The 13,966-nt window shown below is 53.3% G+C and overlaps 1 protein-coding gene across 2 annotated transcripts in view; it reads left to right on the plus strand.

Moving 5' to 3' along the window:
• ATOH8 (atonal bHLH transcription factor 8) overlaps nucleotides 1–12,571 on the plus strand; it is a 34,326-nt gene extending 21,755 nt beyond the window's left edge. For both annotated transcript variants that reach the window (XR_002516768.2, XM_021925026.2), the window contains one exon: nucleotides 11,406–12,571. Coding sequence is in view for 1 of the 2 variants with exons in the window: in XM_021925026.2 (XP_021780718.2) it covers nucleotides 11,406–11,411 (6 nt within the window). In the remaining variant the exon portion in view is untranslated. The remainder of the gene's footprint in view (nucleotides 1–11,405) is intronic.
• Nucleotides 12,572–13,966: the final 1,395 nt, after the last annotated feature.

Raw genomic sequence — 13,966 nt, forward strand, 5'->3', positions numbered from 1 at the left:
TAGGACACAGCTAGGGAGATGCCCCTGGGCTCTCCTGTGCTCCAGCTGGGCTCACTCCCTTGTTCCCTTGAATCTGTAAGGAAAGCATGTGTTTCAAATAACTGAAACCCCTCAAGCGGCAGCTTAAATTAACAGGGGCTGGCATTTTTCATAGTTCAGAAGTCAGCTGCTCCCTGGGATCCAAGAGTCCAGGCTTCTTTTGATCTTTGCCTCATGGCTGCAGAGTGGTTGCCACAGCACCAAGCTTTTCATCCTCAAGCTGCATCTACAGTCAGGGCAGGGTGCCATGCTAGGAAGAGTGTTGCTCCTCACCAGGGCAGTCAGCCTTGCCCAGACAGCCCCTTCCTTCTTCCAAAGGAAGATGCTCCCCTCGAACCCCAGAAAAACATCAAGGTCTGTCAGCGGGGAGGGCAGCAGAGAAAACAGCCACGTGGCTCATGCCTGGAGGGTTGACCCTGATTTGTGACAAGGTGGTTTTCTTCCCGGGGAGCTAACCATTGTCGTTATCTTAACCACAGTGTCAGAGCCCCACTTCTTTGAGCTTGCTCAGTCCTCACCACAGTCCCACAAAGTGGGTGTCACCAACCCCATTTTCAGGTGACAGTGCTGAGGTTCACAGAACCGAAATGACCTGACTAGGCCCCCAGCGACCTCGTTCCTGTGCACAGCACTTTCCAGTTTGCAAAGCCCTCTCATACCCATGATTTTCTTGAATCCTAGAACAAGCTCCTGGGGTCCACATTATTAAACATGGAAGTGAGATGAGGCGAAGTCGCCCAGGCTCAAGCAGCTGGGCAGGGCTGGGTGGGGCCTGGACAGGCTGAATCCAGGCCACCGCTGTCCTCTGTCCTCTCCTTTCTCAATGGTGAGGGTGTGAGCTTCATGGGTTGCCTGGCGGCGTGGGGCCTGAGGCTTGGAGGCACGGGTCTGAGTCTCAGCCCAACCACTCAGGAGCTCTGTAACCTCAGGCACTTACCTTCAACAGGCTTCACTTTCCTCATAAAATATGGATAAAACCAGGTGAGGAGTGTTTGGGGAAATGAGGGCTGTGAAAGCATTTTGTCAACTGGAGGCACAGCACTCAGAGAGGGTCACTGGAGGCCACTGCTGGCCCGTCAAGAAGGTGGGCAGAGGGACCTAAGTGTCCTCTCTTCACCCAGTGACTTAGAGAATATGCATGCATGCACACACGCAGGTGTGCTGGCGTGTCCATAGGCCCCGTCTGTTGGGGTCCAGTGGAGGGCATCCCGCATGATCGGCCGATTTCCCATGCACGTGGGAAGGGGGTACCCCCTGGAAGGCGGCTGGTTGTCTTCAAGGATTTCAAAACTGTTCTCCCTGCACAGGGCCCAGGAGCCATTAAAGATGGCCCCTCAGTGGCAGGCAGGGCAGGGCAGAGCCAGGGAGCTGGGCATGTGGTGGGCAGCTCTGGGAGTGAGCCATGCGGAGCCCACCTGGAATCTGAGAGCTGCGACTGGGCATTGCTGGGAACTGTCCGTCCCCCTCTCAGCAGCTGTGCCTCCTGCCTCGCTTTCCTGCCAGCCCTGTTCCTGCCACCACCATGTACACACGAGTCCCTGCCACCACAGCCCACCCACCCCCTCCACACGCACACACAGGGGTTCTTCACTTGTTGTCTTTTTAGGTACATGAGCATTAAAAGATGAGTGAAACATGAAGGGCCCTGCCCTGCACATCTACTTAAAAATAAGTCGCCTGGAGTGTTTACTCTGTGTCAGGTACTGTTCTAGTGCTGGGGGCATTTTGGACAATAAAACAGAGGCCCCACCCTTCGGAACTCAGAGCTAAACTACAGAAAGGCTATGCATAAAAATTCAGAGGAGGGCACCCTGGGACGGTCTTTGGAGCCCACTACACTTAGTCTGCATACAGTTCTTATGAGCTTGACTCTCAGGCCCCTCAGATCTGAACGTCAGAACAAAAACAGCCTATGAGGGCAGGGGTCGGGGGGTCAGGTCCTGTAGCAGGTACAGAGATAGCAGCCAGAATCAGCCATCGGCCTCATCGAGTAAGAAGAAACAGACACATGATAAAGAACAAGGCCAGAGGCTCAGAAGGACTGAGAGGCTGGGGGCCCCCTTAGTGTCAGGGCAGAGAGCCCACAAGCCTCTGGGACCTTGGAATTGTGTGTGCACTGATGTTCATGGACTTGACCTTGAGTTGTCAAGAGGAAGCTAAAGTACATCTAGTAACATCGGGCTGAGAATGCAGGGAAGTGCATCAGTTATTGGGAAAGGGCCCATCCAAGCTGTTTTGGCAAAGAAAACATGTGGCTTCCTTTCTCCAGGGAAGTCGGCTTCTGTGCAGGAGCCTGTTCTCCTAGGATGGCGGAGCTAGGAAGGCTGGGCTTCTCGTCTGTTTTGTTCACTGTGGGGTCCCCAGAGCCTCCAGTGGAGCCTGGCGTGGTCTAAACGCTTGGTAAACATTTGCTGGATGAATGGAGCAATGGAAGCCTGAGGCATGGCGGTGTTTTCAGTTGTTTTCCACAAACATCGAAGGGGAAGCTCCTCTGTGCCCACACAGAGGGAGGCCCTGGTGATCTGAAGTGGAGAGAAAGTTCCTGCCTTGAGTTACTGATGGGTAAATGGGGCGACTGGGGACCCTTCCTACCCCACCCCCAGTCTCTGTGCTCCTCGTAGATACTAAGCACTCAGTGCTTGCCTTTGCAGCCATTGTGTTCTTTAATCTTCCTGACAAGCTCATGCAGTAGATACTATTATTACCATTTTATAGGTAATGAAACTGAGGCACAGAGAGGTTAAGCATCTTGCTCAAGGCCATACAGCTGGTAGAATGGGGAAGTCAGGATTCAAACAGAGGTCGTCTGGTGCCATAGCTGGCACATTTAACCACTGTGCTGGATTGTTTGCCAGTGAGTGTGCACATGTGTGTGTGTGTGGCAGTGAGTAAAGACCTCTAATCAGAGATGTCCCCACCCCCCACTTGGATCCCTCGGTGGCACCAGCATCTAGCTACGGGAGGGGCTTAGGGACAATGGAAGAGGCTAGGGGAGGTGTTCCTCATCTTAAAACTGCATCTGTATGGAATTTGGGCTTCCCAAATGGCTCATGGCCTCTCCAAACCACGGGTACCCCAGTGATCCTGAAGTATCCACAACCGTGCTCCCTTCTGGGAGTCTCCTGGAGAAGCACTGTGATCTCTGCAAAGGTTTGCTGGCCAGCACTTTGGTGTGATTTGGCTTGTCTGGTTGGTGCCCATCAATCCCTGCTGTGACTTTGCAGTAAGGACTGGGGAGGGGAGGCGCTTCGAGAAGCAGCAGGGTGATGGGAGTAGTTCCCAGTCTAGAAGGAGGCAGGCCTGATGGGGACCCTCCACCGTGGTTGGGGCATGTGAACTTACATGTCATGTGGGGGTGTCTGTGTAAGGATCGTGAGCCAGGCCCACAGGGCAGGTGAAGAGCAGAGCCTTTCTCGCATGACTGGGCCACCAGTCTGCCTATTGGTCTGCTCTCCTCCACCCTGAGTGCCTCCTCCAGCCTGAGTGGGCTGCCCCTTCCTGCTTGAGTGCCTCCTCCAGCCTGGGTGCCCCCTCCAGCCTGGGTACCTCTTCCAGTCTGGGTACTCCCTCCAGCCCGGGTACCTCCTCCAGCCTGGGTGCCCCCTCCAACCTGGGTGCCTCTTCTGGCTGTGCAGTGCAGCCATGGGCCTTTTGAGCTGCTGGCATCTGGAAGAGCAGTGAAGCCAAGTAAAATGACCGGACAGTGTCGCAGTACGGAAGCAGGTGGGAAGCCGCAGCATCTGCCTGCAGCTTCGCCTGGGCCAGCTCGACCCTCACAGTGCCCCATGCTGGGGGTGAGCTGGGGTGGGGGCCAAGAAAGACAGACAGACTGGTGGACGTGGAGAGAAAAACAAAGAAGAGGCCAAGAAGAGTTGGCAGAGACACATAGGCAGAGCACAGAGAGGGAGACAGCTCGGCAGCCAGAGAGAGAGTGGTCTGCAGCCTGAGAAGGCGTCGGCATGGTATGGCTGCCCCTGTAGGCCCAGTGGGCTCCTATGAGCTCCGGCCCTGGCCCTGGGGGTGCTGGGCCTCCCACTGCCAGCCACCTTCCCTTAGGCTCCAGGAGTCGAAGGCCAAGATTTTCTTAGAACCAAGTAGGTGACAGTTGGGTGGATGGCTTGGGGACCTGCTGTTCCTGTTTGCCTGTGAGGAAACTGAGGTCTATAGGGGTTAAGGGTCTACCTTGCTCTGCTGCATCCTAGCAGTGTGGCCTAGGGCAAAGGAGGTCACCACTCAGGCCTCCATTTCCTCATCTGCAACATGGGCACAGCAGTAGGCACCTCCCAGGAATTACGAAAGACAGCACATGCAAACAAGTGCAGCATGTGCTTGGTAAGGGGCCGCCCTCTGTAAATGGTGACTCTGAGCACTGATGCACTTGCTTCTGTTCCCAGGCTCTGGGAGGATGGGGTGCTGGTGGTGGAGGTGTGTGGGGTAGGGGAAGGAACTGTGGCAATCACACCGACAACCATTCGTGGCGTAGGGGGATGTAGGAGGAGTTGGGATAAAGAGCTTCAGGAGTTCAGAGGAGGAACCCGTCGTCCCCACCTTGCGTTGGGTGTGGGGCTGGTGGGGGTAAGAGGGTGGACATGAGCAGGCCCTCATTGTCCTGGACTAGGGAGGCAGCAAGGACTGAACTGACAACCCCCAGCCCCAGCCCTGAACTTGTGGAACCTACATTCTAGTGGGTGGAAGTAACTCCAAGTAAGGCCCTGCAACACTGTGGAGTACATGGTAGGTGCTCAATAAATGCTAGACTAGGATACCTGGGACCCAGCAACACCTCTAGCATCTTACCACAGGAAGGGCTCCCCAGGTTACCTGCTCTCATCCTCAACATTGCCTGATGCAATGATTGTTTCTTACTGATAGGAAAGTTCTTCTACACGGCCTTGACTGACTCTGAGGTTTGAACACATCCATTGGCCTCAGTGAAGGAGGGGTTTGACCGCTGGCCCTACCTTGCTCCTGACCTGGGGCCTGTGGGGCAGCTGTCTGCACAGCACAGCTGAGGCTGTGCCAGTCCCCTCCTCTCTGGAGAGCAGCCTTGAGAAATACAGAAAGGACTGGGTAGAATCCGCAGCAGCAGCCAGCAACGGTGGTCCTCAGCTTTCCCCTAGAATTAGACTGTAAGCTGCCCTAGTGCCTGGGACAGGACTGGCCCCTATTAGGAACTAATACATCTTTGCTGAATAAATGACATTTTCTCTCCATTTTTGGCCTCCAGGCCAACTGTCCTGGCTCACTAAAGGCTCTGGCCATAACTGAAACTCTTAGACACTTGGGACCTTGAAGGGCCCTCCCAGCCCGGACACAGCACTATCCTCGATTCATGCCCTGTTCCTGCCCCCCGCAAATAGCAGCCAACTCCAGCTGCTCATAAATTTCCTGCCTGTCACCCATGGTGCCCAGGCCAGGCAGGCAGGAGGTGCTGGGGGCCGACTGGACCATACCTGCTTCCAGGTCCATGGGGAGCTTGGAGGCCAGAAGCCCAGGCCTTGCGCCTGTGCCCAGAATAACCTCTGCAAAGCCTGGCCCTTGAAGAAGATGTGAAAGCAGATCTGTCAAATGCAAGGATGTCCAGGCTTGAGTGTTAAAGAAAACACCAATGCAGCTTATGATGCAGCTTGTACAGCGTAATTCCACTTTTCATAAAATACTGTATGTGAGGACGCATATGCATGGGAATAGCATATGGGACAGTAGTCACCCAAATGTTATCAGTGGTTTGCTGTCAGTGGAGAGATTAAGGTGATTGAAACGATTTTCTTTCTGTTCACTCTTCTGTATTTTCTTTTTCTCTTTTTTGAGGCAGAGCACTTTGGGAGGTTGAGGTGGGTGGATCACTTGAGGTCAGGAGTTCAAGACCAGCCTGGCCAACATGGTGAAGCCTCATCTCTACTGAAAATACAAAAATTAACCGGGTGTGATTACATACGCTTGTAATCTCAGCTACTCAGGAGGCTGAGGCTCGAGAATCATTTGAACCCAAGAGGTGAAGGTTACCGTGAGCCAAGATCACGCCACTGTACTCCAGCCTGGGTGACAGAGTGAGACTCTGACTCAAAAATAAATAAATAAATAAATAAATAAATAAATAAATAAATAAAGATGAGGAAATTGACCAGGTACGGTGGCTCACTTCTGTAATGCTAGCACTTTGGGAGGCTGAGGCTGGAGGATCGCTTGAGCCCTTAAGTTCAAGACCAGCCTGGGCAACAAAAGTGAGACTCCATCTCTACAAAAGATAAAAAAACTAGCCAGGTGTGGTGGCATGAGCCTGTGGTTCCAGGTATACAGGAGGCTGATTGGGGAGAATCACCTGAGCCTGGGAGGCTGAGGTGGCAGTGAGCCTTGTTTGCACCACTGCATTCCAACCTGGGCAACAGAGCAAGAAGCTGTCAGAAAAAAAAAAAAAAAAGATGAGGAAACAGAGAGGTTAAGCATCCTGCTCAGGGCCCCTCAGCTGACTTTGGGGCCAAGAGAACCCCAGTAAGAATCAAGAGCAGCATTCAGAGGCAAACATGCAGCCCCCTTTCTAGCCCATACACTGGTGTACTTAACAGTGAAAGGCAAACTGTGGTTTTTAAAAATTCTCTTCCCATGCCATATCTGCTCTTTTTTTCACCTTTTAGTTTTAAAATAACATTTGAAATCTGACTGCCCTGTTTAGGAAAGACCAGTTTAAAAAAAAGTCAGGATTTCAACCCCATTGGAGGTTTATTCCCTCCTGCATGTAGAAGGCTGTATCAAAATTGCTTAAATACAAAAAATGTATAATTTGAAATAGTGGAAAATGGTTAAGTAGGTAAAGTGGGTATCATAGACTGACAGTAAATATAAAAGGTAAAATAACTTAAAGGCAGATAAAAAATCGTTTTTTTAAATACCCCAAAGTGGTAAAATTACCCTGCAGTGCACAGAAGTGATCAGGAGAGGAAAACAATTAGAATTTTTTTTTTTAAACTGGAAATGAACAAAAGCATAAAGGATGCTAAATTGTTCCAGGGTCATAACAATTACCACAACTTCCCTGAAAGTATAGATAGACCCATTTACAAAAACGCTCAATATTGCATTTGAAAAAGGAGAAATATTTTGTAACATATAAAGCCACAGTGAGTAAAATGCCTGTGACTTGAAGTAGCTATGATTGAGTCAACCAGTATTTATTTGTTGTTGTTGTCTCCCTCTGACACCCAGGTTGGAGGGCAGTGGCATAATCTTTGCTCACTGCAACCTTTGCCTTCTTGGTTCGAGAGATCCTCCCGCCTCAGCCTCTCAAGTAGCTGGGATTACAAGCGTACATCACTACACCCAGCTAACTTTTGCATTTTTAGTAGAGATAGGGTTTTGCCATGTTGGCCAGGCTGGTCTCAAACTCGTGACCTCAACAGATCCTCATGCTTTGGCCTCCCAAAGTGCTGGGATTACAGGTGTGAGCCACTGCGCCTGGCCCAGTGTTTATTGAGATACTGCTGTGTGTTAGACACTGTTCTGGGCATTGGAGCTACAACAGCAAACAAAACAGGCCACATCCCTGCCCTCGTGGAGCTGGCATTCTGGCCATAAACAAGTGAACAGATAAAAAGATGATTTCTGCTTGTGATAAATACTCCCACTTTGCCACACTGACCAAATCACCTTGCTCTGACTCGGTACGTCAGACTAGCTGAGAGGGACCTGTGAGGCCATCTCATCTAGTCATTCTCAAGCTTAATTTTAGCAGCAGAACCTGTTGTTTAAAGGACATCTTCGGCTGGGCGCGGTGGCTCACGCCTATAATCCCAGCACTCTGGGAGGCTGAGGAGGGCGGATCACCTGAGGTCGGAAGTTCAAGACCATCCTGGCCGTGGAGAAACCCTGTCTCTACTAAAAATACAAAAAATTAGCCGGGCGTGGTGGTGCACACCTGTAATCCCAGCTATTCAGGAAGCTGAGGCAGGAGAATCGCTTGAACCTGGGTGGCAGAGGTTGCAGTGAGCCAAGATCGCGCCATTGCACTCCAACCTGGGCAATAAGAGTGAAACTCCATCTCAAAACAAATATAAATAAATAAATACACAAATACATAAATACATAAATAAAGGACATCTTCCGTGGTGGCAGAGGTTCTGAGGACAGTAAGCTAGGGAGTAAGCCAGACCCAGAGCCTTGGCTGGCAGCAGAAACACAAAAACCCACAAAGGGCCAGAGCTGGGGGGAATGCAAGCCTCTCGCACTGTGCCCCTCACATGGGACACAGGATGTTGCCAGGCATTCCGTGAAAGGGGTTCTGTGGTGTGGTGGTCACAGCGGGGATGCTTGCTATCCTCCATATTTGCCATCATGCATCCCCACATGCAACCCACCCCACACACAGCCTCTTATGAAGAGGTATCATTGGCATCTTTGGCTCCTATCCCTTGGCCACAGCTGATTGGTCCAGGGGAATAAATCAGACCTAGGCTAGACCAATGGGCGTCCTCCACTGGGTCTCGGGGATTGGCATGCCGGGAGACCAGGCCAGTCGGTAGTCAGGGAGGAAGGCAGATACCTGCAAGTGACTGTTAGCAGGCATCTAGAGGGCAGGGCCACAGACTGCCCCTACTGACCTTTGCAAGCCCTTTGCTACCTTTTCTGAGACCTTCCCCCGGTCTCTGTGAAACGCCCTTTTGTAACTTTAAATGAGCTTCCCTTTCCTGGAGGGTTGAAGTGAGTTTCTGCTCCTCACAATGCAGTAGCAATTACATGATCAAATCAGTTGGGAAGGCTGGCTGCAGTGGCTCACGCCTGTAACTTTGGGAGGCTGAGGCGAGGGGATTGCTTGTGTCTGGGAGTTCAAGACCAGCCTGGGCAACATAGTGAGGCCTTGAATCTATAAAAAATAAAATCAAAAATTAGCCAGGCGTGGTGGTGCATGCCTGTAGTCCCAGCTCCTTGGGAGGCTGAGGTGGGAAGATCGCTTGAGCCTGGAAGGTCAAGGCTGCACTGAGCCATGATCTCGCCACTACACTCAGCCTAAGTGACAGAGTGAGACCCTGTTTCAAAAAAACAAGTCAGTTGGGAAACTGGGTCATTAAAGCCACACAAATTTCTTCGCTACAGGACTTTTCGGAGCCTTTGATATCGTAATACATGCAGCGACTTTCCAAGTTGGGGTCAAGGTATGTGGTATTTCCCAAATTCATGGAATGCCTCACCGAGCTCGTGTTCCACAGAACACCTTTTGGGCAATGCCAATCTGCCTCCCCTCCCCTCACTGTACAAGTGAGGGAATGAAAGCACAGAGTGGGAGAGTGAGCTACCCAACGTCACACAGCTGCTGAATTGCAGAGGAAGTTCTGGCACCTGAGGCCTCCCAGTGTTCTTCCCATTACATCCCAGTTGTCATAAGACTTCCTTGGATAGATGATGTATGTGCTGAGATTCCTGGGCCGAGGTGGTGGTGGTCCAGTGTAGACACCAAGAAAAGGGTGGGGTCAAGAATTGAAGATCAGGCCTTGGCCAGAGAAACCCCTGTGTCCTTTAATCCTGGATGGTAGCTGTGGCTTCAGCAGGAACTAAGAGCCAACAGAGGGCTTGGGGCTGGCCCCAGGCTGCCCCGACTGCCTTTACAGCATGGCCAGGAGGACGGCTCCAGCTAACCCCGCCTCCCCTTCTTCCTCAGGCCACGGGCAGGCTGAACAAGAGAAAAACTTTTTCTGCCCATGGCAGGGCCCGCCCAGGCAGCCAGCGCCGGGATGACGCGGGCTGTAAATCACCCTGTGGACCACAGACCCAGTGCCATCCCCACGGGTTTCCTTTCCGCTTCTTAATCCTCCTCCTCAGACTCGGTAACACAAAGCAGATTCCTGCTGGGGCCAGCCATGCACAGTGGGCTTGGAGAATGTGAGCCTGGGATTTGCCACATCAAGATGCTCCCGCCTCTCACTTTTCCTTTTCTCCCTCCTGAGCCGCTATTAGCTGGAGAGCACTCCCTCCCTCTGGCCTGGCTCCCTCACCCTCCTTGGACCCCACTTCAGCCTTGCCCCAGCCTTGCATCTTGGCTGGCCGCCCAGCCCACGGGGCTCACCAGGGCCTGTGGTTAGCAGGCCCTCCAACGTCGTGGTTTGGCTCCATCCCGGCTCCCCAAGCCTCTGTCTCAGTGAGAGCAGCCTCTGTGTGGTAGAATGAACACTGCCGATCTGGATTCAAATCCTGGCCCTGGCAACTTCCAGCACTTCCTTCTCGGAGCCTGGGATTGATCACTCATGAGAGGGGAATGAGAGTGCTCCCTGGCAGGTCGGAGGCGCCTGACAGATGTTTTACTTTAAAAATAACTACTTATTAATAGCTGTTGGTTGAGGGTTGGAGCACGAATCAAAAGGGTGTTTGGAGTTGCTTTAAGAGGGATGTGTTGTACCAGGTTCAGGGACTTTGTTATTTTTCATCCTGGTTGGATCTGGAGGTCTCACAGAGCCTCCCCACCAGCTCTGACCTCCCCAGAGAGCTGAAACCCCACAGCCCCCATGACCTTGCCCCCTGTCCCATTGCTTCCTGGTAGCCAGTTACAACCTCTGCTCAGCGCCAAGTTCAGCTGCCAGAATGAGGATTGCACAGATCAGGGCTGCAGGGAACTTAAAGGTGGTCTAACCCAGCAAGTTTCAAACCGTGCTCCTTAGCACCCTGATTCTCAGACATGTCCCAGGCTCTCTGTTGGAAGGAATGCAGTAGGTCTCTGGGTCCCCTTCCCTCTGTGTCCCCTGACTCCACTGCACCAAATAGACAGAACCATGTTTTCTGTATTAGCTAACACGTACTTCCTTCTCCTGCTTAAAAGGAGCTTTCATCGATCTGCTCCAGCCATGCCATTTTACAGATGAGGACACTGAGGCCTAGAGAAGTCAAGTGACTTGTTTGAGGTCACCCAGCTGGCAGGTGAATGTGCTACAATTAGAATGGGCCTTGTGACTCCTAGGACAGCGCAAGGAAGCTGCAGACGGCCATTCCAGTGGGGCTGAGCCTGCAGAGGAGTCTGCCACCCCAGGTGGGTGGGGACAGGCCTCTGAGATCCCTCAAAGGGGTGGCCCTGGGGATTGTGGTGTCAGCCCCAGGTGTCCCTGAGCTTCCAGCGGCCCTGGCTCCCACTACCCACTGTGGTCCTCTTCTTTCCCCAAACCAACCAAAACGCAAGGCCTCTGAAATGCAGCACTAAGGAGGAGGGGGGCAGTGTGGGCTCTGGAGGCAGCCAGGCCTGGGTTTGAATCCTGGCTCTTCCAGTTATTGAACCCTTCAAGATGGAGGCCCGTGCCTGGAGGACTCAGTGAGGGGACATTCTGCAGGTGTCCGGAAACAGGAACCAGGTGGAGTAGGGGCAGCTTCTAATGGCTGGTCATGTCTTTCAGGAGTGACTGGCTGCGGGCGAGACCAAGGCCACCACTGTGGGCCTTCCTTCCAGTCAGGCCTGAGGACAAGGTGAGCTCGCTGAGTCCAGCCTCGTGGTCTTCTCCAAGATGCCGCCAGACGCCCGGCCTACAGCCTCTCAGGGTCGGATCGGAGCATGTCTGCCTCCCTCTCCCCTCCGCCCTCACCCAGCCACTCCGAGGCTGCTTCGCACTTTGCCCTCTGCCTGGTGGGGAGGGGAGAGCTCAGTCCCCCACTCACTCAGAGCCCAAGGCCCACTGTCCAGCTGCAGAAATTCGTTGCCAAAGATTCGACAGAGACACCGAAGGAAATGGGGTGATGAAACCCCACAGCGAAAAGCCACACCGTTGCTCTGTGACTTTTGCTCCTCCTGTTGCCTGAGCCCCATCTCAAGCCGAAGATGAGTAAGCGGTTCTGCCAGGAGCTCATGGAAGGGATGGGCATTTGATGAGCCCTGGGGCACCGGGCCCTCTGACCTGGTGCTCTCTTTCCACCAGGCCTTGCACTGACTGAGTGCAAGACAAGTCTTAGGGGCTGTGAGAGGGAGGCTGGGGTGCCTGGGCAGGGCCAGGAGTGGGGCCTGAGTTCCCTGCCCACTGTTTCCCCTTCATTGGCTGCCCAGGCCGCCGGCCCCAGTTCTCAGTGTCCCCTGGGTCCAGGCTCCTTGGGCCCTGAGCATCACCAGAAGGGAGTAAGCAGGGAGAGAAGCAATACTACTCCCTCCCCTACACCAGGGACTTGCACCAGGGCAGCTACCTATGGGTCTTTGCTCCCCTAGCCAGCCTTCCCTCACCGTGACCCATCCCAGGCAGCCAGCACCATGAGCGGGCCCTGCCATGGACAGAAAGAGTTTTTCTCTTGTTTACCCTGCCCGTGGCCTGAGGAAGGAGTAGAGGCTGGGTTGGCTGGAGCCGTCCTACTGGGCAAGATGGAGCCCCACTTGGAGGACGGTGGTCTGTTACAGGGTGTGCAGGGGCAGAGGAGGAAGGGACCAGGGGACTGGGCCAGTATGTGGACGATGGGAGCAGGGGGGCGTGTTCAAAGCCAAGGCCTGCCCCTTCCTTGTGCTCAAATGGCCAAAGCTGTTCACGTCTGTGCTCAACCATCTGCTTCAAATTGAAGTAAAAGCCCTAAGATGTCAAGAAAATACTTGTGTCGAGTGGACTCTGTGGGTGACCAGGACTTTGGCTGGTCATCGGCTGGGGAGTGTGAGTGAGGGGTCGGTCTCTAGCGACAGGTTGAGAGCCCTTCAGGAGCAAGTGCTGTGTGGGTGAGAGTGTGTGTGTCTGTGTGTGGAAGGGGGTGAAGGGTGGTTCTCACAGTAGTCTTAGCCTGGACTAGTGACCAGGAGGCCTGGTCAGGAACACATGAGGAGCCCTCTCTGTCCACACTGCACTCATTCTGCACCATGTATTTATGAGATGGGGGCCCCTATTATTAACCCCATTTCACAGATGAGAAAACTGAGGCCCCAAGGAGACAGGGCCAGTTGGTGACAGAGCCAGTTGTTGAATCAGGATGGCCTCACTTCAAATCCTGTGCTCTCAAACCTTTTCCAGCCCCATCACCAGTCCCAGCCCAAAGTCTCTGTGTGGCCTTGTCACATTGCTTCACCTCAGTGGGCCTAAGGTAGGGACAATAAAGGCCCACTGGGACTGGGGGAAGGGGTGATAAGATAAAAAATAGGAGAGCACTATCAAGGCAGAAGGGACAGGGCTGGCCAAGGAAAGGGGGATAGGAGGGGACCAGAGGCTGCAGCCATGCAGGACACAGTTTGTCTCTTGGTTTCACCAGTGTCACTTTCTTGTCTGTGCTGCCTGACTCCGGGGCTGGGCTGGGGCAGGCTGCAGGGAGCCCCCCTTGCAGTAGTGTTTCTCAGGCTGGCCCTTTACCGAGGACCGTAGTGTGCATGCTGTCCTGGATCCCTGGACTGGCACAGAAACAGGGGACCCCGGTGGCCCTGAGCACTCCTCAGAGCAAAGGTGCTCTGGATGCAGACTGGACAGAGTGGGCATGGAATGGGGCCAGGAGGGTCCGTTAGGAAGGTTCAGTCACCTTGTGACCTGGCACAGATAACAGCACCGCTCTGTTTTCCCTCGGAGCCTCTGAGTAACCCTGACGGTACTTCCTAAGGAAGCAGGACATGTGGACCGACCAGCATCTAACTGTTGACATAGAGGACGCTTTCTATTACTAAAGGGAGTGTACTCCATTCTGCTGCCAAGGGAGCAGACTCATGGCCTTACCACCCAGAAACAGCCCGTCCTCCACCTCCCATCCCCCTCCTGCATACATACTTCATTACATACTTCCCTTGCATTCTGAAGCGTCATTGATGACCAGCTGCCTGTCAGACACTAAGACAGGCGGGGGGAATGAAGAGATGGATCTAGTGTAGTGCGTGGCATCATGGAGCTCCGGGTTCTGTACGGAGGGTGGGACAGACAGGTAGACAAGCAAATAATTATGATTACATTCGAATGACTAAGGTGTTGTTGGGAGCTTCAGGAAAGGAAGAACTAACTCCTGGGGAGGTTCTCAG

The sequence above is a fragment of the Papio anubis genome, chromosome 14 (assembly GCF_008728515.1).
Source record: "Papio anubis isolate 15944 chromosome 14, Panubis1.0, whole genome shotgun sequence".
NCBI lineage: Eukaryota > Metazoa > Chordata > Mammalia > Primates > Cercopithecidae > Papio > Papio anubis.